We start from the raw sequence: 20,894 nt of genomic DNA on the forward strand, positions 1-20,894 counted from the left end.
TTGGTAGACATTTTCTGCGACGGCAGCAGGCTCTCACAGCGAACACCTGGCACATACCTGGCACCTTCGCTAGTACAGCTTCACTTGATGTCATCTCCGAGAACGCGCACAGATGCCACAACTCCCCAGAGCCGTGCGTGGCACGCGAAAAGACTTGAACGAACCGCCGAGGTGCAAAGGTTCGAAATGATGCAATGGTCAGCGCGTGACTTTCTACGGTGCGTTGCGTTAAGGCATGCACGATTTTTATCCCGAGATGGTGGGTCGAGTTTTCTTCGCCACAAGGCGAGGTTGAAGCCGATGAGGGTGATCGATGACGACAACGGTGTAACAGAAAATATGAACGCAGAAAGTGAACCCACTTTTTCAGGTGTGAACTGCTGTCGCAGTAGAAATGATCTCGAAGGAAACACAGTAAGATTAACTCTGAGGATATGTACGGTTCTAGACCATAGACTGGAGAACGGGTACTCAAGATGAGAAAAATAGAGAATTTATGAATGAGCTAAAGCTCTGCATACAAGGCGGTGATTGATGGATGCATGGATGTGGGGGTGAGGGAGTGGGAGGGCTTAGGACGAACAAAAGGAGACCGCGTGGGCGCTGTCGTTCACACAATTTGCCAGGCGCAGTAAAAAAGAAAGGACACAATAGGAGGACTACCGTGAACGTGCACACCATCACGCGGCATTCATTTATTTGAATGTCATTTGTCCACAGCCGATACGTGCTCGCAACGGGACAGACTTCCTGCTCGAGCAATGGCGCAAGTGGCGCACTGCGCGGTGTCTTCAGTGAAGTCACCGATGCCGCTAGCGGGTAAGCACAGAGGTGGCGGAGGCGCAACCCTTGCACGCGTAGCTGTTGTCGGGGTTCACCTGTGCGATGCTGTTGGGTCCACACTCGACGCCAGGCTTCTTGTCCACGCCTGCAGCACGAAAAAGTATTTGCGGTTATAACAAAAATTGTCATGAAGCGATCACGTCGCGTCTCAAGGACGGTCAAAGCTGAGAAGCGTGGAAAACAGCGCACGCCTCCCAGTAAGAAGCGATTCTATAGTGGGTCTAATGCTACTAAAAATCCACACGAATAGAACCACATATACGGCATCTTTCGTTCTGTATCCTCCAATAAAACAGTTTACACTGCCTCATGCCGGGTTTGTCGTGACCTAATTTGCGACAGGCAACGATACCAGGGCACGTCTCTGCAGCAGCTGGCTTCACTGTAGTAGAGGCACGCACGCATTTTTTTCTTTTTCATACAAACCAGGCGAACGAAAATTTAACGCAGAAGTGCCGTCGGGAACACTTTCTTTTTCGCCTCTGATCTGTTTGCCGTGTCTATACTAGCTGACCTACGCGAACTTGACGGTGCTCACGCGAATGTCTAAGCATGTGGGCGAAAAGCTCGTCGCTTCACTGACGTAAATCGCTTGATGCCATGCAAATGCAGAAGTGGAAGCATGTTTGAAGTGATCAATTGAGAACACAGTTATCGATTGATGCTGATGTCCAGTAGGAGAGCTTAAAGCGCCTTGGCCGCGCAGACAGCTCTGGTGGTGCTTTTCAAGGGTCCCAGCTTTAAACGGGAACCGCAGCGCCCGCTCGACACAGGGACAAATCTGGCTGTACAAGAAACAAAGCACTTGAGAAGTTGGTGTTCTCGCACGTGGAAGAGGCTGGCAATTCAGAATGCGCACTGAACGCACGCCACTTGTAAATCCTGGTTTCATTTACTCGTATGCACCTGGCCACAGCGTCGGGTTTATATGAAAGCACTGCGCAGCGATCACGTGGCAAAGGGTTATTTGCATTGCCTATGGTGCTTTTGCGTGAGTGTACACATGAAGACTCAATAATGTTTGCAGTACTGGCGCCAATCTCTCACTCTCTCCCACGCACGTTCTTTTCTGGGTGGGAGAGGGGGGAGGAATAAGTGCAGGGCTGTGATGCAGGGAAGTGTCGCGAACGCATTAATTACCGAGGTTGCCGCGAAACATGAAACCCTCCATTCGAAAACATATGCATTCTGTTTCGATTAAGTGTGAAGCCAGCCATGACTGCACATGGAATTATCAAGCTGCACTTACAAACGGCGCGGTCGGTGCCGTAACAGGGACACTTGATGCACACTGAACCGGTCTTCTGGTATCCGCACACCTGGTCCGGACCACACTGTGGACCCTGAAATAGTCAAAGGTTGAAAAAAAAAACGCGCACACTGAATAAATACCTTATAGAAGTACCATTAAAAGGAAAAGAGGGGCACTTTTGGTTCGTGCCAGCGTCGCATGTTAGAATCAGCGCCAGCTAATCCATACCAGCCTATGTTTAGTCCAACGTAAAACCAATAAGTCTTCAGAAAGTGTCTTATTACGCCCCCCCCCCCCCTTCTTTCTTTTTTGAGCGCCAGCCGACGCCGTACTTCACCTGCAAATTCCCTGACCTCATCACACCGGCTAATCAACAGTCCTGGATTGTGTGGTCCTTCCTTTGGCTCATGTAAAATACAGGCTGTTATCTGTTATGCCTATTAAGTAGCCTGCTGAAATTCATACCGGGATACTTTGCACCCGTGTGGGCTCCTTAATATATGCTAATATTAACGTTAAAGATGTCGTTTCCTGCACCATCGCTCGTCGGGTGGTCTATCTCTGTAGTTTGCTCTCAATATTCTTGAAGCTCCAAAAGCTTCAGCTGCGTTAAGAACTCGACAGCTGGATATTTAGCGCCACTGGTGTTTCACTATGGGCTGGTTTAAATAGATGTATCTTTTATTTTATTTTGTTTATTGGTTTAGAAAATACTGCAGGCCTTGTAGTGGCCCTTGCAGGAGTGGCATAAGTACAGGAAAAAAAACAAGGAAATGCACGAGTACGTGAGTAGCAAAACGAAAATAACAAGAATCAATTACAATGGAATGATTACAGGAAAATAAAAAAATAACGATTTTAGAAACACTGCACCAAAACAAGATAAATAAAAGCAAACAACATTTTCAACAGTCGCATGTTCAGCTGTCAACGCATTCAATGCTTTCAGTGTTAATAAGAAGTGATATGGGCAAGTTATTCCATTCGGTTATTGTGCGAGGAAACAAGGTGAATGAATAAATAATAATTAAGATGCCACAACCACCCGAAAATACCGCAATTCAATCTAATTATGCGAGTTTACCAGCAGCAGACTACGTACGCTTATCCCTCCGCATCTAGTGTCTTGGTGCTCCAGGACCAGACCTAAAAAAGCAAGAAATAAATAATTAACATCGTTCAAATATTACGTGTGACTTCTAACGCATCGACGATCGGCATTTCTACGAAGAGAAAATTATATGTTCTTACATAATGTCTGCCACTAGTTCTTGTTGCAGTACAAAGAACGTGCTGCACCTTTGCACTGACTGAATACTGGTCCATTTTAATCCAGCAAATACAGTTAGTAGGTGCAGTAGGTGAAGAAAGAAAAGAAAAATAATCAAGTATACTTACACTCGTAGGGTGTAGAAGGGCAGTCCTTGAGCCGGCATTGGAAGCCAGACTCGCACTGAGAACAAGACGAAAGAAAGGATCATATTGAATGACCATGACGCGAAGGTTCAGCGTTGAGCGAATATTCGCAACTTTCGAATAACCAATCGAATATCGGCCTATTCGATCGGGTCCTCGAATCGAACAGTCGCTATACGAAATCTGAATATTTGTTTCGAATGCATTTCGAGTACCCTGCGTTGACGACTTTACACGGTGAAACCAGATTTAAGCAAAAATGTGATAACTGTCACGCCAATCACAGTATATGTAACAGTTGACACAGTACTTTTGTGTAGCTCCAACAGCCAGTCTTTTCCGGCTAAATGTGCAAGAACACTCGCAGTGAAATGTTTAGCCACGCCATTCGGCAGTGGGTGTTGTTTGGTACTATTTGGTACAATTATGAATACGTTTTATTGTAACATGCTTTAGACAATGGCGCCTTGTGCCGCGCGACCATTGGAACGAGAGAAAATTTGATTTTTTTTTCTATTTCTGGCATCATCGCATACGCCACACACATTTCCTATTTGGTCGCGAAGTTATATACAGGCATTAAACGGCCAAGAAGGCTGCCTTTCTAAATCGGTCAGGATAATGCATGACAGCGTAAGCTTCATAGAGCCTAGCGTTTGCGAACCAACTGGTCGTATTAGTGCTTTTAATAAAGCAGGCTTTGTAGTGTGTGGTATAATTACAGAACATTTGTAATGTAAATACCAGGGTGAGGAACGTGTGAGAATTATTGGCGAGATGGCTGTACTTTATCTGCAAACCAGTCGAAAAGCATTCGGTATTCCATCCTGGCACTATACCAAGCGGAGTCAAAAACTGCGATTCGCACACCAATAATAAACATATTCAAGGAGGCCTTCTGGGTGACATCTACACGAGTGATCATTCAAGGGGAAAAGTAATTAACAAGCTGCAGTGTCAATAGTTGAAGTAGGACGCTATTAATACTCACCGAGCATGATGTGGGAGAGACATCGATGCCTGCAGCGGGACAAAAGAAAAGAAACAGATGTTTTGCTTCACGTGATACGAAACAAAATTGAGAAGCAGTTTGGAATCGCACTTAGCCAGCTTTCAGTAGATAGATAAAAATTACTTCCACGTTACTTGGTGGAGAATGCTTAGGAAGAAGGCAGTGCGCAAAATAAAAGGCTTAGTGGCCAGTCACAGATTATCGCATAAAAGTTGCGCTGGTCCGTGTCTGCGCCTACTGGTTTTGATCGGTTCTGCGCATTATCTTGTTTCTCAGCTTTAAATAGATCACCCACCCAGTTCGTTTGGGAGCATTGTAACAAACTGTCACCTAGGAACCCACCGTGGTGACATAGTGGCTTTGGAGTTTTGCTGCTACGTCTGAGGGCGCGGGATCAAATCCCGGCCGCGGAGGCTGTTATTTCTATGGGGACGACATGCGAAAACACCCGTGTACTGTGCATTGGGTGCACATTAAAGAGCCCCAGGTTGTAAATGTTAATCCGCATTGCCCCACTACGGGGCTTGCCTCATAATCATTTATCTTGATCTTGGCACATAAAACAGCAGAATTTATTTTATATCTAAATTATGATGCAAGAAGTGCTACTCACAACGATGGTCGGTTTCACAGTTGGCCCTGCTCGAGTAGTTGGCGTGTAGAACGCACCGCTGACCTCCAGAACAATCGGCATCCTGCATAAGAATGAATCAATCAGTCCAAATGACATGTAAAGCGGCAAATTATAGAAAGGATGAGAGAAAACGAATATGCAGATTCAAAGCCCATTCTGGAATTAAAAGCCCATTCCAGAATCAATGTGGAGCGAAGATTGTTTTCGTCAAGTGGTTAATTAGCTGCTTTACAACTGTACAACATTATGCAGCTTAGCGATTTGGTGCCTGCCCGGCAAATTAGTAACGCAGAACCCCGCCCCCCCCCCCTCCACGTGATCCGCACGAGCTGGGATTGCACTGTCTCTGGAAGGGGCCCATATTTCATCATGCCATCTTCGAGATCAGCATAGTTCACCATAGTACAATCTTCAGGGCTGGTTCACGTATTTCAGCAGTAGGCTTACAGAGCGTACCTTCGCCTGAAGAGAAGACGTAGAAAGAATCGATTTATTAAAGGGAATATGCGCTTTAAGGCGTTCATTTGTTGTACTGAGGTTTCTTAGGTGCAGTTTACTTCACTGCCTAGATCCCTAGAGAGCGTAGCCGCTACATCTGTTGGGGTACTACAGAAGGGGGCTACATATAAGGTGATATCTGATCTACGGGTGCTGCTCTGCGCGTGGGCTATCGGGCTAGGCAGCAGCGGCAACCACGGTCAGCAATGTCTGCGAGGTGTTCACCTAGAAAACATTGCATTATATGTGCGAGAAATTCGGTGACTGCGCTACAAACACAACGACACTCACTAACGCAAATTATGGGCGCAGCTCTTGGGTGTTTTGAATTTGCAATATATTGTGGCAAAAGACTTGATTGTGAATGACAAGGTCCTCCCGGTGGTGGCGCTGAGCCTCTGCTAAGCCAGTTAGTTTAGCAACCGCGGCAGACGAAGCCCTTCCTCAAAATTGAGAGCTGTGCGAGTTGGTGTGGCTCCACCTTAACGAAAAAGTGCGCGAAATCGACGTAGACGAGGAAGAGTTGCGAGTAGTGCCCATGTTTGTCGTTTCTCTCTTTCTTGTCTACGTACTTCTTTTGCGCGCACTTTATCGTTAGGAAGGACGCAGTTCCACCAGTTGCGTCGCTGCGTGTTCAGAAAGACCTGGCTGACACTATTTTGTATTAAGATTATATTGTCACGTGGTAATGACAGTGAACGACGATACAGTGTCGAAACTGAGTTACAAATCTAACACTTTATTTGGCAAACTTGTGGCTCGACAAAACAAGTAGCACACAAGCACAACGATAGCAGCGAGCAGAGTCGGCGATCGTCGGAAATTTGATGATCTGCGGGTCAAGCGTGGCGGCTTTTATACATGACTCGCCGAAGCTACCAGTGTAATGGCTGGTGCCCGCGTGGCTTGCGCAAGGTACTAACCAATTCGCATCGCTCATACAATCGGAGTATTAAAATCGCAAACCATGACAATCGACACAAGCTCGAGCGATAGCTAACGGGATCACATGATAGTACGAAACGAGTGGTCGGGTGGATCCGCATGACACCAGCTTCCCGCGCGCACTTCACTGAAGGGGCCGCTATCATGGGTCTCCGCCGTTCGCGGCTCGCGTCTTTCATTTTTCGCTGTGCTCGTTCGCTCGGTTACGCCACCGACGCCGAAGCAGGAACGGGCGCCTCAGAACTGCGCTCTAAAAGATACGATATTCTGTGCAATCATATACACTTCTCGGTGCAACCTAGCCTCGTGTGAATGTTTATGTTTGACTGACTAAAAAAAAAAACATCACTCAGTCATTGTTACCTCAGGAAGGATTGCGGATAAGTAAACGTACTCACCGACTGACAGGTAGCTGCTGATACAGCCGTAGCGTAGCCTGAAATACACAAAGTAACAACAATATAACGACAGTGGCGTGCATTACGCATCTAAAACACTTAAGATGTGCTGCAGAATAGGTGTTATTTTTTATATCATGTGGGATGTGGTTAGTTAGAATGCTATTCAGTTTATACCGCGCTAACATTTTCCGACATTACATCACCCAAATCTTGCCGAAGTGAAATGGTAAGCTCATTATATAGCTTGGTGTATGTTCGTGCTTTACTTTAGCGAACAGGAATATGAAGCATCCACCACGTGATTGTGAACTTCGGGCTATCTTTCATCGATGCATGCATGCCTTCTGTATGTTTTTTTTATTGCTATGATATAAAGAGATGTATGCTTTCACATACTACTTTTATTTGCGACGAGTGTCTGAGATTATAAAATAGCGGTCTGGAGATAAATTGATAAGACAACATCGGCGTACAACGAAATTACTGCTCTTTCGGGCAACAACAATAATCAGCATGATTAGTAGATAATTCAGGGAATAACATGTTTAGAGGGCAGGCCGTAACCGCATGAGTGAAGTCAACCAGTGCTTAAAGCATTAAGCTTCGACAAAGACGTCCTTGCAACAGTTCCAAGAAAGAAAAACACACACACACACACACGCTGAGTGTAAGGAAACTGCGACAAGGAGCAGCCGGCGCCGCTAAAAGTTCCAACACCTTCTATAAGAAAAAAAAACAATCGCTCAAGGTCCACAAGGAACAGCACAGCTGTCAAATCTTCTGGAAGGCGTAAAAGTGAAAACTAAGATTGCGGTAGCCATTAAAATATGACAAAGTGGTAGCCAAACGAAAAGCATAGCCGATGTAGCTTTTTTTTTTTTTTTTGCTTGGAGCATGCGTCCGTTCCTCGGCACGCTACAATTCTATGTACACGATGCCGTCTAAACGCTTATCGCGCAACCCTCGTTTTAGCCGGCTGCCACACGTCGCAGGTATATCACATGTGAGAGTACGGGGAGGTGAGCCCTTGGCGCAATGTGGCATGCCTTGCAAGAGACTCGGGCACCAGAAGAACGAAAGGAGTACAGGCGTTACATGTGCTGGGCGAAGTGCCGGAAGGAATGACTACGGTGCAATCCGTCGCGCCGGTAACATCGCAGAGTTCAGAGGGCGAAGGCAGCTGCTGACGCTGCTGTTGTTGGATGACAAAACAGATGGGCGCAGGTGGGGCACGAACCCTCGTTTTCGCATTACGCGGGCGATGCTCTTACCATTCGAGCAACCACGGCACAGTTTTCCCATCCGCTTTCTGGGGTATTTATGTTCATCTACAAGAACTAAACCTGGGAGTGTTAGCCAGCGCCACACCTCACGGCCTGTTTTTTTTTTCACTTCCTTTTTTTTGTGTGTGTGTCGCAGGCGTCAAGTGTACGTGATTCTTTCGGGTGAAGGCAGCTGGTTAATAAGCCCACACGTGCTACCTTAAGGCATGAATGCTGCCGGATTCGAGGCCTCGCTATGGAATGAACGAGAGGAAAGGAAACCGAGGGCCCGACTTTTATTGGTCATCATAAGACGTCAAGCAACGATACCAAGGATAGCATGAGGGAAATTATATGTAGTTATTAAGTGAACTAAAGAAATACTCCGAAGTTTAGTTCAGGTAGGTAAAGATAAATACCAGAGAAAGTGGATGGGAAAACGACGCCGCGTTAGCTCACTTGGTAAGAGCATCGCACGCGTCATTCGAAAATGTAGGTTCGTATCCCACTCAGGGCCAGTTTTTTTTTCATAGACTTTCACTTCCATTAATATATCATTTATTTAATACAGTGAATAAGTACATGTAACTTCCCCTATGCTGTCCTTGTTGTTTGTTGGCTCCTTATAATATATGTAGTGCAACTGACGGTCTGCTCCGGACGACCACTTGCACTTCGCTTCTCGAAGAGGCTAACCATGGCTCGAGTGAGCTCCTGAAAAACACCTCGCAAAGTGGTGAACGTTGATCAAATCATGAATTCGGGACCTAAATGAGATTCGGCGTAATTCTAATGCAATAATCGTTCGCATACCGCTAAGTTGCCCTCGTGATTTTCTTTCTTCCTTTTTTCTAATTTTTTGTCGTATCATGTCTCAATTCACAACGACAGAGGTGCAGCGGTTGCTTGGCTAATACAGCCACCAATAGAGATAGTAGTATAATGTGAACTGCGAGGGCTGACAACAGAACTAAAAGTACGACAAAAAAAGAACGTCTTTATGTTTCTGAGAACAGAAGGCAAAAGTAAGTGAAAGCGAACTCGTTCATTGACTGGTTTATTCATTGTAATTCGCAGAATATCAACAAAACTCGGGGCATTTGGCCGTCGCAGCTTCGTCAAGTCGAAATTCGGGACATCTACTCAAAAGTCCAGACTGTCCACTTAAATTCGGGATGGCTGGCAACCCTATTGTTGCAACCCCGGCCTGCTTCAGTTGCCACTGTACACAGTGCTTGTTTGCACTACGTCTGCTACCGGCCAATCGTGCAAGAGAGCAGCCCAAAAGATGGACGAAGAGTCAACTAGTCACGGAGATAAGTCGCGACTTTGAGCTTTAAGGCTGTGCTGTCCGTGCAATTTTAAAAAATGAGCTTCGCACACATGGTGTACTCAGCTTGTATAGAGCCAATTATCGTGCTCGCGGAAATACGTTACTCAAAATTAATCCAGACACAGATGTTCTGCAATGACGCATACTTATAAATGGCTCCACAAGGCCGGCGCGTCCTCGAAGAATGAACGACACTTAATTAGTCTAGCACAAATCCTGTCACTACCGATGCTATTGATGCCCGAGGTATAATATGTTTTGCTGTTACGCGACTAGGTGTCCCTGACTCCTACCGAAAACCATACGCGTTCACCTCAATGACCCCCATCGAACCACCCGCAGCTCCAGAACGTAATGGCCCTCTGGCGCAGGCACAATAGAACACGCCTTTTCGAGTACGCTTACCGAGGACGGCCAGTGAAGCCAGCATCAAGTGGAAGGATCCCATCGTGGCTGCTTCGGAAGAACTCGATCCCGTGCCCACACACGCGCGCACGCAGAGATTGACAACTAGTGAACCGACAACGGAAGTGCCACGTTCTTTAAAGAGTAGCTTGCGTCGTTGGCCGCGCGTGAGCCCCAGGTCGCAGGTGCGACACTTGCTGGCCTTTGCGGCAGGTCGAGTGTCCCGAGTATCTTCCTTCGCTTTTGCGCGTGCGTGCGTGTGTGTGTGCGTCGGCCCGACTCCACGTGCTCGCTTATCGGTACGGCGGCAAGGAAAAAAAGGAACTGGCAAGCTCTGCACTTTCTAGAGGCGGCTTTGTGCGTAAGCCGCGAGTGGATGACTGAACACGACACACGGGTGCAACGGACTGGTCTGGGTCACACGTGCCTGCTTGCGCCCGATTAGCACTGAAAACAAAACAAAATTAATTAGAACTGCTCATGCGTCAGCTCTGTCTGCAGTCTAATCTGCAGTTACAGCTTCCGCGATGTTGCTGATTTACGTTGTTGTTGTTTTTTTTTTGTTATTGTTGTTGTTAGTATTCTTGTGAGTGGACGTTCTTCACTAAATAGGCGCGCCGGTACTTCGAGAACTGTTCTAATTATAATTAGACTTAATTAGCCTATTTATTTAGTTTTCGCTTGACTCTCCATTAGTTGGACAGGCTGTACCCTCGCACTTGTTTTTCCTTTTACATTTAGACTCTGCTGCCTCGTTTCTAGAGGTTGAAGGGGCTTAGGATAACTTTATCCATGAAGCCATCCTTTAAGTAGTAGAAGCAATAGGACTTGGTGAAAGATAGATGTCTGGGTTCGTAGCTACCTACCGATGCGATCATTCTACGCGCTATCCGCGGATGGCCTGACACCCCAATATTACAGTAGTCGCGGAGTCCCTCAGGGCGGAGCACTAGGACCAACGCTTTCTGATCTAGCCCTTATTGGACTACTCGAGGACCTGTCAAGCACCGTACGACTCTTTATATCTACGCCGACGACATCTGTATCTGGACGTCAGCGACGACACGGCTTCAGCTTCGCGCTCGGCTTCAGAAGGCGGCTTCATTGACATCATGCTACCTTGGCAAGCAAGGTCTGGAGGCAACGTGGGAAAAAGGCGCAGTGGTGGCATTTACCCTGAAGCCAATGTCTGTATACGGCATATCAATCAACGGACAAGTGATATCATCCAGCAGAAGTCACAGTTTCTTGGTGGTTGTGATTGACAGAGACCTGTCATGGACTCCTCATGTGAAACACGTGAAAAAGCAACTGATCGCTATTTGACATCTGCTCAGGTTCCTTGCAGGAAAGAACTGGGGGTGTCCACACAATCCATGTGTGTTGTTGTTGGGTTCCTACGGTACAGTCTACCTGTTATATGGAACACCCGCAAAATCAATTTGCGTACAATTCAGAGCATTCAAGCCCAAGCTCTGAAGATGTGCCTTGCATTACCACCCAGTGCTTCAATGGCGGAAACTATTGCCGTTGCTCAAGCTTATCCAATCACAACGCACATCGCAGTCGAGACAATGCGTGCACATGTGAGGCACATTGCCCGGACCCCTTGCCACCACCTCGCCGCACTCACCGGGAAAAGGCCCCGCATGTCATTTAGCACAACAACTGTCAGTGCGTATCGTGTCTCGCTTACATCGGGGTAGGCACCTGCGGCTAGACCGGTTTCTCCTGCATGGTGATTGTGCCATCCTGAAGTGCACCTCAGAATTCCAGAACAAGTGGGGAATGATCCCGCAACATTCGCATGCGAAGGTGGTGGGATCGTTCTCCCATTTTCGGCAAGTTCTTTTTTGATCCACTTTCGTTTCCATTAACTTATCGTTTCTTTATTTCATTTATTAAGTACAACTAATTAATTTCCCCTATGTTGTTCTTGTTGTCAGTGTTTTTTGGCTTCATATGAAACGACTAATAGAAATCGGGCCCCTCGGGTGACCTCCTTTCTTCTCGTTTATTTCAAGCATTCAGATACTACCATTTCCAATGAGAAAGCTTCATAACGTTCTATGAATCATTCAGTTCAGCACCTTTTAACTTTCGGCTTGTTCAGTAAGCAATTTTTCTCTGTCCTAGAGAAACCCTACGAAATTTGAAAAGAACAAAGAAATGCACGTAAAATGCCGACTCGCACGCGGCGATTGCGGTGCTCTCAAATGAACGATCCTCGCATTTCGCCTGGTGTGCCACAGACGTGCTTCGGGCCCGCAAGACAGTTCACAGTAGCAACACGCGTACCAGACAGCACGCCATGTTCGTGCCGGCCAGGCACCGCGTCAACAGTCGGCATTGCACGCAAAAGACCCGAACCAATCGCCGAGCGCAAAAGGTGCGCGACGATGCAGTGGTCATCGCGTGTGGCTTCCTTCGGTGCTTAGCGCCGAGGCACCAGTTATGTGCTCAGCGCAGGAGGGGCGGGGGTGCAAAATTTTCTTCGCCACATGTAGGAGCCGAATCCGAGGAGGTCAACGCACACCCTGTTTTGGGCTCTTATCTGCCACTGCAGAAGAGAGAAAACGAAAGTAAAGACGGGGAGGCTAATCAGGGGACATTTCCAGTTGGCCACCCTGTACTAGAGAAGGGCCACGAAAGATGACCGACGACTGCAGAAGATAGGAATACATGGAAGATTGCATGGGTGCTGTCACGCATTTTGCCAGAGCGCAGTAAAAAAAAAAGAACACTGTGAGCACGTCAGCTAGCGTGTACGTTCTAAACTTGTTTCAGTCATTTTGTGCAAGCCACTCAATTCTTCGCCGAATCCTCACGGTCGGTATGTGTCACTTGTTCAGAGGAACAACAACAACGACATCAACCCGGCACCCATTTATTTGACCGACCTTTCTCCAGACGCCGAGGCTTGGTCGCATCACGACGAATGTGTCTTTCCAGCAATGATGCAATTGGGGCACTGCGCGTCGTCTTCAGTGAAGTCACCGGTGCCGCTAGCGGGTAAGCACAGATGTAGCGGAGGCGCAACCATCGCACACGTAGCTGTTGTCAGGGTTCACCTGTGCGATGCTGTTGGGCCCACACTCGACGCCAGGCTTCTTGCTCACGCCTGTAGTGCAAAAAAAATTTGTGGTTATAAGAAAAATTGTCATACACCCATCAGTGCATTTCTAAAGGATGTCGAAAGCTGAGAAGCCTAGTAAGAAGTGATGCTAAAGTGTGGCTAATGCTGTTAAATAAGTAATCGTGCACAGACACATGGTGCACACAAGGTGCACCTTGCATTAACCTCCTCTACGTGGACCCGTCATGCTTCCAACATTGAAAAATTGCAGCAGCACTCATCACGATCACTACACAAATTCGCTAGCATTTCACATAGCGACGCAACGTATTAACTCGGTTGGGCGATGACATGTATGAGGAGTGTACAGCAGCGGGACTCTTTCACGAGACGTTCATTTGAGGGATCGCCAGTCGTTTGTGCGCAGGCGCGAGTAAGATCGGGCGCGAGAGAATATGTGGGGGCGTTGCGGAGTACGGTCGAGTTCTTTTTTTACGCTCTGCCGCTGGCTGCCCGCTCGGTGGCAGTGGGTACGGACGCCCCATTTGGTGATCGCCGTGCCTGAAGAGACAAGGTTCTTACTGGTACGTGTTGTATAAGTCGCGGGTTGCTTTTTTCGTCGCGACGATAGACCGGATTTTCCACAAGCACTGCTCCAGGAGGGCACATGTAACCGGCAGACGGAGGCCTCTGGCGAGTACCTGAGGTTGTAGGCGGCGCAGGCTCTCCGGGGTACCCAAGGGGTAGCGGGGGTATCTAAGCTGGAAGCAAGGCGGCCCGTCGGTTGGGGACGCGGAGGCAGAAGCGAAATTGGTTGTCCGCGATCTTGTACACCCCTGGCACGCGCAGGCCTCGGCGAGCTCCAACCCACGAACCAGTTCGGATTCTAGCTTTGAAGCGCCCCATTGCCGCTTTGGTGTCCTGGAGGCGCCGCCAATAATGCGAAATAATGACACGTTGTTACAATTACTGAAAAACCGCGACTGAATATATATATTACGTCCAGCCGCCAACTTGTGACGCTAATTTCAGCGCTACCGCGCCCCGCGACTTTTTTCAGTATATGCGGCCCGGACTCTACTACGGTCGCTACTGCTCCCACGGAAACATCTGCGATGTTATTTACAAGGTACATCGCCGTAAAGCGCGAGAAAACTATGACCCGCCACAACTGACTTAGCACAAGCGCCGCAAATGCCAGCCAGTCTGTCCGACGCAGCGGTCGCCAAATCGGGAGTCAGTGCCCGCTGCTTCACCTATTTTACCGCGCCGGCAGCCAGCGTCCGAACGTAACCAAACTCGATCCCACTACGCAATGCCGGCACGCCTAGGGAAAGAAAGCCTACAACACGCGTTAAGAAGCTTCCTCCGTAGTACTCAGCCAGAGACATGTTCAAGGAGCTAAAGCCCCCGGATTTTCTCTCTCGCACCCTCTCTTACTCGCGCCTGCGCACGAACTACTGGCGATCCCGCAAATTAGCGTCTCGTGACTCCTTCGCGGTTCCCCCAAGAACACTCGGCGTCATCTAGCGCCTTCACCGCGAAGCCTGCGCGTGGCCTCAGAAATGCATGGTTCTACTCCGGCTGCGTATTTCGCGGTCACTATATTGAGCGCGAATTGTGATGGTGGCAAAGTACGCCGGGTTCTGATAGCTTAGTGTGTGATGTGCTCCCACCGCGTAGTTCACGTTAGAGTCAGAGGCAGCACGAAGGTCAATTTGCTCGCTGCTGCCACGCTTCCTCACTCCAGCGTGTGGACAGCAATTGTGCGCGGTCATCTACTGAGATGTTTTAGTGTTTGCTTGCGCGCGTAGGACACCATGCTCGTTGATTTAGTTAGTAAGCGAATGTTTACAAGTTAATACGCCCGATGAAGCTACCATCCCTACTTCGTATATCTGTCTACGAATTTGCTATCGCAATCGGTACTTCACCTTTAGGGCGATACTGCGACTTCCTTTTGCAGACAAATTGGGTGAACAGCGTGCAAGTAAGAATATCTTGGGGAACACTTTGTTTACTGTTACTGTGAAGTGTTAGCTGCGTATATACTAGTTGACGTACGCGAACTTGACGGAGCTCGGGCAAATGACTAAGCCAGTGAGCGGAACACCTATCGTTACATTGACGCGAGGCACTGCACACGCAAATACAGAACTAGAAGCATCTCAGAAGTGACAAATTGAGAACACAGTACTTCACAGAATCTGGTGTCCAACATGAGAATTTAAAGAGCCTTGGATACACGGAACGCATTGGCGGTGCTGTTCTGGGTTCCCGATGAGTCCCACAGCTAAAATAGATTTCCGAAGCGTGTTCTCGACGCAGGGATAATCGGGCTACGCAAGATAAAAAGCGTATCAGAAGTGCATTCCGTTGGACATGATGGACGGGGGTAATTGAGGAATCGCTGAACACGCTCCCCGTTTAGGTCGTGGTTCCATTTGCCTGCAAGCGCCTGACAACAGAGTCTTGCCGAACGAATGTGTAAATTGCTCCATTGCGATTATTTCAGTGTGATTTCCATTATCTTCAGTGCTTGTGCCGGAACGTATGCATATTGCTGAAAAGTTATACGACACACGCACAAACACGCACGCACACATATAAGTTATGCGCGTATTACAGAATAAATTACGCAGGGTGCTGCTGTAGCGAAATCCACAGAGCTAGGAAACTCCGATATTGCGATGATCTCTCCTTTGAAAGAGAGTTCCCAGTTTGAACAGGTGTTCAGTGAGCAATGATTCACTTGAAATTGCCAAGCTGCACTTACACACGGCGCGGTCGGTGCCATAACAGGGGCACTTGATGCACACCAAACCGGTCTTTTCGTATGCGCAGACCTGGTTCGGTCTACACTGTGGACCCTGCAAAGTGCAGAAGTCAAGAAAAAGTTATGACAGAAGGAATGCCTTTAAAAAAACATCTCGTGGCTCCTGACATCTTCATTGTACTAGCCTTAAGGAAGTGCAAGACGAAAGCTTCTTCAAGAAGCTTCCAATTATCCTAACAAGCATTAGATTACTTCATTCTTCGCCTACGAATTTACTAACGTCATTACACCACATAATCATGTGCACTAGTAGATGATATATTAAAATGAAAACAGGAAGGTTCGTCACCTATAATGGCGACAGTTACTCTACTTGACCTAACAGTAAAATTAATATTAGAAATATTGTAAAATAAGTCAGCTCCGAGTGCTTGTAGCCTCTGTCCTATGAGGGCATATGTCATTGCTCTTGCGGCTATGAGCCTTAGATAGTGATAGTTTTCTGTCGACGTTACGCTACGAAGGAATCCCGGGATCCTAGCCACGGACATCTGCTACAATAGCCGTATATTTGCAGTTATTTTTGTAACATGAAAGAGAACGTCACAAGCACCCTATACTATAGCTTCAGAGGCAAGGCAGTTCACTATTAATTAGGCGAGATTACAAGTGGCAGTTTACGTACATTTCTTCCACCGCATCTGGTTCCTTTGTTTTCCAAGACCAAACCTACAAAAGGATCCAAGAAATAAGAAAAGAAAAGCTTGTATCATGTTAAATCATATCGAGTTCTAACGTATCGGGTGTCGGCAATATTTAGAAGTGGAATGAAACAAAATAAGTCACAATGCAAGTGTTTATGAGCGCAGAGAAAATACTGTGCCTCAACACTGACTGAATCCAGGAACGCCTGAATTTCAGTTAGTGAGCCTTTTTCTGCGAGCAGTTGCGCAACAACAAATAATTCATACTCACACTCGTATGGTGACGAAGGGCAATCCTTAAGCCGGCACTGGAAGCCAGACTCGCACTGAGAGCAAGGAAAAAAGTGGGACATTGAATGATATTAAGAATTAATTGGCGCAAGGTACGGAGTGACGGCTACGCTGGCAAGAAGCCAAAAGACAGGTGAATGGGAGTTTTGGATGCGTTCACGTAGTTTGGTTCACAGGAGACGCATTTTGAAAAGCGTAAATAAATCAGGGCATAAGGCTTAAAGTATTTCGGGTGCGAAGTCATTGTTATTGTGGTTGTGTTACATGAGGTCTGATATCACGCGACTAATGGCACATCATCCTTAGGTTCAAGATTTATTGACTGTAGTGGGTGATATGCATAAGGTGTTGTGCGGACTGGCACCGCTGCGGCGCGAGACCCGAGCTCGGGCTGCTGATGCGAAAGGCTAGGTAGGACTCGGGATCAAGAGCCACTTGCGATTCCTCGAACGAGCTGCAATAAACCCCATTTTACGACCAATTTTGAGTTACCAGAAACGCCATGAAATAGAAGTAGCAAATGAGATCCCGCAGTAACAATTGTCGGGGGACGGGAAGCGCTCGTAGAACTGGTAAGCAATGTTAGGCGGAAAATACGGCGGATGTGGTCATACAGAGCGCTAATAAACAATAACAATTTCAGGCATTCTTTTAGGTAACAATTCGAGGCTTCAAGTAGAACAGTACTATAGGAATGCTTACCGAGCAAGACGTAGAAGAAACAGCGATACCTGAAAACGAGGTAAAGCGGGAGAATTAACATGCCGAGCTTTGCGAGACAGTAAACGAAATTGTCGGGATGTGCTTAGGATTCAACAAATTGGCTTCGGGACTTGCGTGCCGAACCGATGAGTGAAGGAAATGAGGGAAGCGATGTACTCACAACGGCGATCGCTTTCACAGTTGGCCCTGCTCGAGTAGTTGGAGTGGAGAACACACCGCTGGCCTCGTGAACAATCAGCATCCTGTAAGCACCAAAACAAATCAATCGCGATGGCATGCGATAGAGGCAAGTTGCAAGAGTAGCAGGCAAGAAAACAAAACTTATCCGAGAAACTGGGTGAGCACGCGGCAAAGAAAACCAGATGCGAGGAAAACAGAAGAAATCGTGTAACCGTTTTCTTCTGCATCCGTGCAACGTATTCCCGTTTTAATGATTGTTTCGCTTGCAAAAAAAAAATTATTGAACGAATCTTATCACGAAAGGGTTGCGGATAAACAAACATACGCACCGACTGACAGGTAGCCGCCGACACAGCCACGCCGCAGCCTGGAAAGCAATGCTCGTAAATAACGGGATACTGGCTAGAGTTACATGCATTCAGATTTACAGCTCTTCAAATGCATTGCAGAATACGTGTTCACACTTCACTCTTGCATCACACGGGATGCGGATAATTACATTGGTATCAAGTTTATACTCGTTTGAACATTTTGTGGCTTTACGGTGTACCGTTGACCTGGTTATATGTTGGCGATTTTCTTTAGCGCACCTGGACAAGCACAAAACACTTGATTGCGAATTTCAGACAATTCTCCGAAGCATGGATGTCTGCTTTATCCGCGCACGTAGCTCTTAACATATACATTATATGTTCAGCGTTAGATATAAACATTAGATATAAACCTGGAACGGCCACGGCAGCGATAGAAATCGAAATTGACGATATAATCTAAGATGATTTTATGTTTTACTACAATTGGAATTCATGTGTTTAAGTGGGCATGTCGTAAATGCGCAGTTGAAGTCAGCCAGTGCCGGCAGCAGGAGCTTTTGGCGAAAGCGGCGACTTGCACCAGTTTCGATTAGCATTAAAGACCTTGCCGGAGCTGTATCGAGAAGTGTACTCATATGTGGTGCAACTGAAGGCGGGAACTGCTCCTTTACCTTAATGAACACTTGAAGGCTTCAGCGAAATACGCACATTGTTGTGACGTTTAGCGCTTCTAACAGGTGTGCAAGCACACTGCGGATAACTTCACTGGAACAGCACTATGTGCATTTCGCTGCACATTTGGAGCCCGAAGCGGCGACGAATGCAACCATTATCACGGCGGCCGCATTTCGTTGCCGGCGAAATGCAAGAAATTCCCGTGCGCCAGGTGCACGTTAAAGAAACCGAGGTAGTCGAATCATCTGGAGATGTAATCGTCGTCATCAATCACAATGCGTCATAATCGAATCACAGCTTTTGGCACGCGAAACATAACTGAATTTTGAACCCGCATTTCTCGAGACTAGCGCCGTTTCGAGCAAACTCGTACGGGGCGATTATTTGTGCAAATACAACGTGCCCCCCGAAAAGTCATTGCCGAAATATCCAGGAAGAAATGTCACGACTGTGTAAGCAAATACGTCGCGAATTTTGTCGTCCGAAAGTGGCCGTGTGTCAACGCGTTCCCAGTACCGATGGCCACTGCAGCGCCACCGTCCGGAAGGGACGCGAAGAAATAACGCTTTGCGGTCCTTTGCTAAAAAGGCAGGCATCCTCCCTTTCACCCGGTCCCTTACCCCTATCTTAGGCAATGGGCCATCCTTTCTAATAGAAGTTTTAATAAATCCTTCAATGACAAGTACGCTTCCCGGCTCGTTCCCTGCAGAGTAGGTATGTGCCATTTTGATTCAAGAATGCGGAAGCCATGAAGTACTTGCATATCTGCACTGTGAAGCGTTTATGAAGCGGTAACGCAGACGTGGACGAAGAAACATTTTAATGCGTCCTCATTTTTAATGTATCGAATGGAATGAACTGGCGTTCGATTTACTTCTGCGATTCAATGCGTAGAACAGCGTTTTCTTAAAAAGGAAGTGGAGAAACAGTGGATTTTTTTCCCCAAGTTTGATGGCACTTATGTCGAATCCGGTGCGACCCTCCAAATTCGTTCCATTACGTCTTGCGAACTCACTGACTACAATTCGTAGATTGGAATATGAGCCGTAAAGTGATGAAAAATACTGTAGTTATGTTAATGATTCAATTAAGCATTTGAATCTCTCGATGAAGCAATGGCCGCCTCATCGAGTAATTCATCTCAAGGGTAGGAATTGCGCTAGCTGCCACGGGACATTTTTAAACATATCGTGCAGGAAAAAAGAACAAACCTATATATACTTTCGACAGTGTACGTACGTCGCAGGCAGTGACCGGATACTTCTTTTGACCGGCTCCTCGTTTTTTTTGTGCAGTGAAATTCCCGATTAAAGGAGCTGTAATTTGCATTCTGCTGTGTAAAACTGCGCCCGACAAAGATATAGCTGCGGATGTAGGCGCAAAAAGCATGTGATCGCAAGTGTACCGCTGGCTAGGCAATAACTCAAACTAAATTTTTAAAAAGAGGCCTTCTGCAAATGAGGTCAGTTGCAATATTAAGCCAGTCTTGTCCGTGCTACATTTATAAATGAGCTCTGCACCGTCTAGCCCGATAACATGGCGTACAGAACTGGTCTTAAGTCAATTGGCACGTTTCCGCGAAATGCGGTGGGGAAAGAAAAGGCGTACAGATACAAATGTTCCGCAGTGACGCCTCTTAATGAATTGTTCTACAATGCCTATATACGCCACGCGAGACGATGCACGGTATATATACCTAATTTGACTAGCCCAAATCCTGGCACTACAATGGTTCGAATGCCCAAGGTACCTAATGATGCCCCGTCATGCGTGCAAGCGCGTCAGGTGATGGCTAGCGTAGCGCAAAAGCTTTTACCCCAATGAACCGCGCCGAGCCATCTCCGGCTCCCGAACGTAAAGACGCCTGTCCGAGTACGCTTACCCAGGACGGCCAGTGCGACCAGCATCAGGTGGAAGGATCCCATCGTTCGGCTTGGCTGCTTCCGAAGAACACGTTCCCGCGTCCACAGGTAGCACAAACTGAAATCGTCAACAGGACTGCCGACAACGGAAGCGCCGCGTTCTTTAAATAGTAGCTTGGCTCGTTGGCCGCCTTGTGACAGGTGCAACCGCAGAGTCACTTGCTGGCCCGTGCGGCAACCGAGCGCATCGGGTTTCTTCCTTTGCTTTTGCGCGTGCGTGCACGTGCGCGAG

General features: G+C 47.3%; 2 protein-coding genes across 2 annotated transcripts; both read right to left on the minus strand.

The window, feature by feature from the left end:
• Positions 1-658: 658 nt before the first annotated feature.
• On the minus strand, positions 659-10,245 carry LOC142587040 (uncharacterized). Its single transcript, XM_075697923.1, has 8 exons — positions 10,002-10,245; positions 6,999-7,036; positions 5,137-5,218; positions 4,503-4,531; positions 3,494-3,548; positions 3,198-3,241; positions 2,093-2,186; positions 659-928 (listed from the first exon to the last, which is right to left on the minus strand). Exons 1-8 carry the CDS (start codon positions 10,042-10,044, stop codon positions 813-815), a joined length of 501 nt encoding a protein of 166 aa, XP_075554038.1. The 5' UTR covers positions 10,045-10,245; the 3' UTR covers positions 659-812.
• Positions 10,246-12,885: 2,640 nt separating this feature from the next.
• Positions 12,886-20,894, minus strand: LOC142587039 (uncharacterized). Its single transcript, XM_075697922.1, has 8 exons — positions 20,623-20,894; positions 18,081-18,118; positions 17,732-17,813; positions 17,551-17,579; positions 16,829-16,883; positions 16,539-16,582; positions 15,854-15,947; positions 12,886-13,122 (listed from the first exon to the last, which is right to left on the minus strand). Exons 1-8 carry the CDS (start codon positions 20,663-20,665, stop codon positions 13,007-13,009), a joined length of 501 nt encoding a protein of 166 aa, XP_075554037.1. The 5' UTR covers positions 20,666-20,894; the 3' UTR covers positions 12,886-13,006.

This window comes from Dermacentor variabilis, chromosome 7, assembly GCF_050947875.1.
Source record: "Dermacentor variabilis isolate Ectoservices chromosome 7, ASM5094787v1, whole genome shotgun sequence".
Taxonomy (NCBI): domain Eukaryota; kingdom Metazoa; phylum Arthropoda; class Arachnida; order Ixodida; family Ixodidae; genus Dermacentor; species Dermacentor variabilis.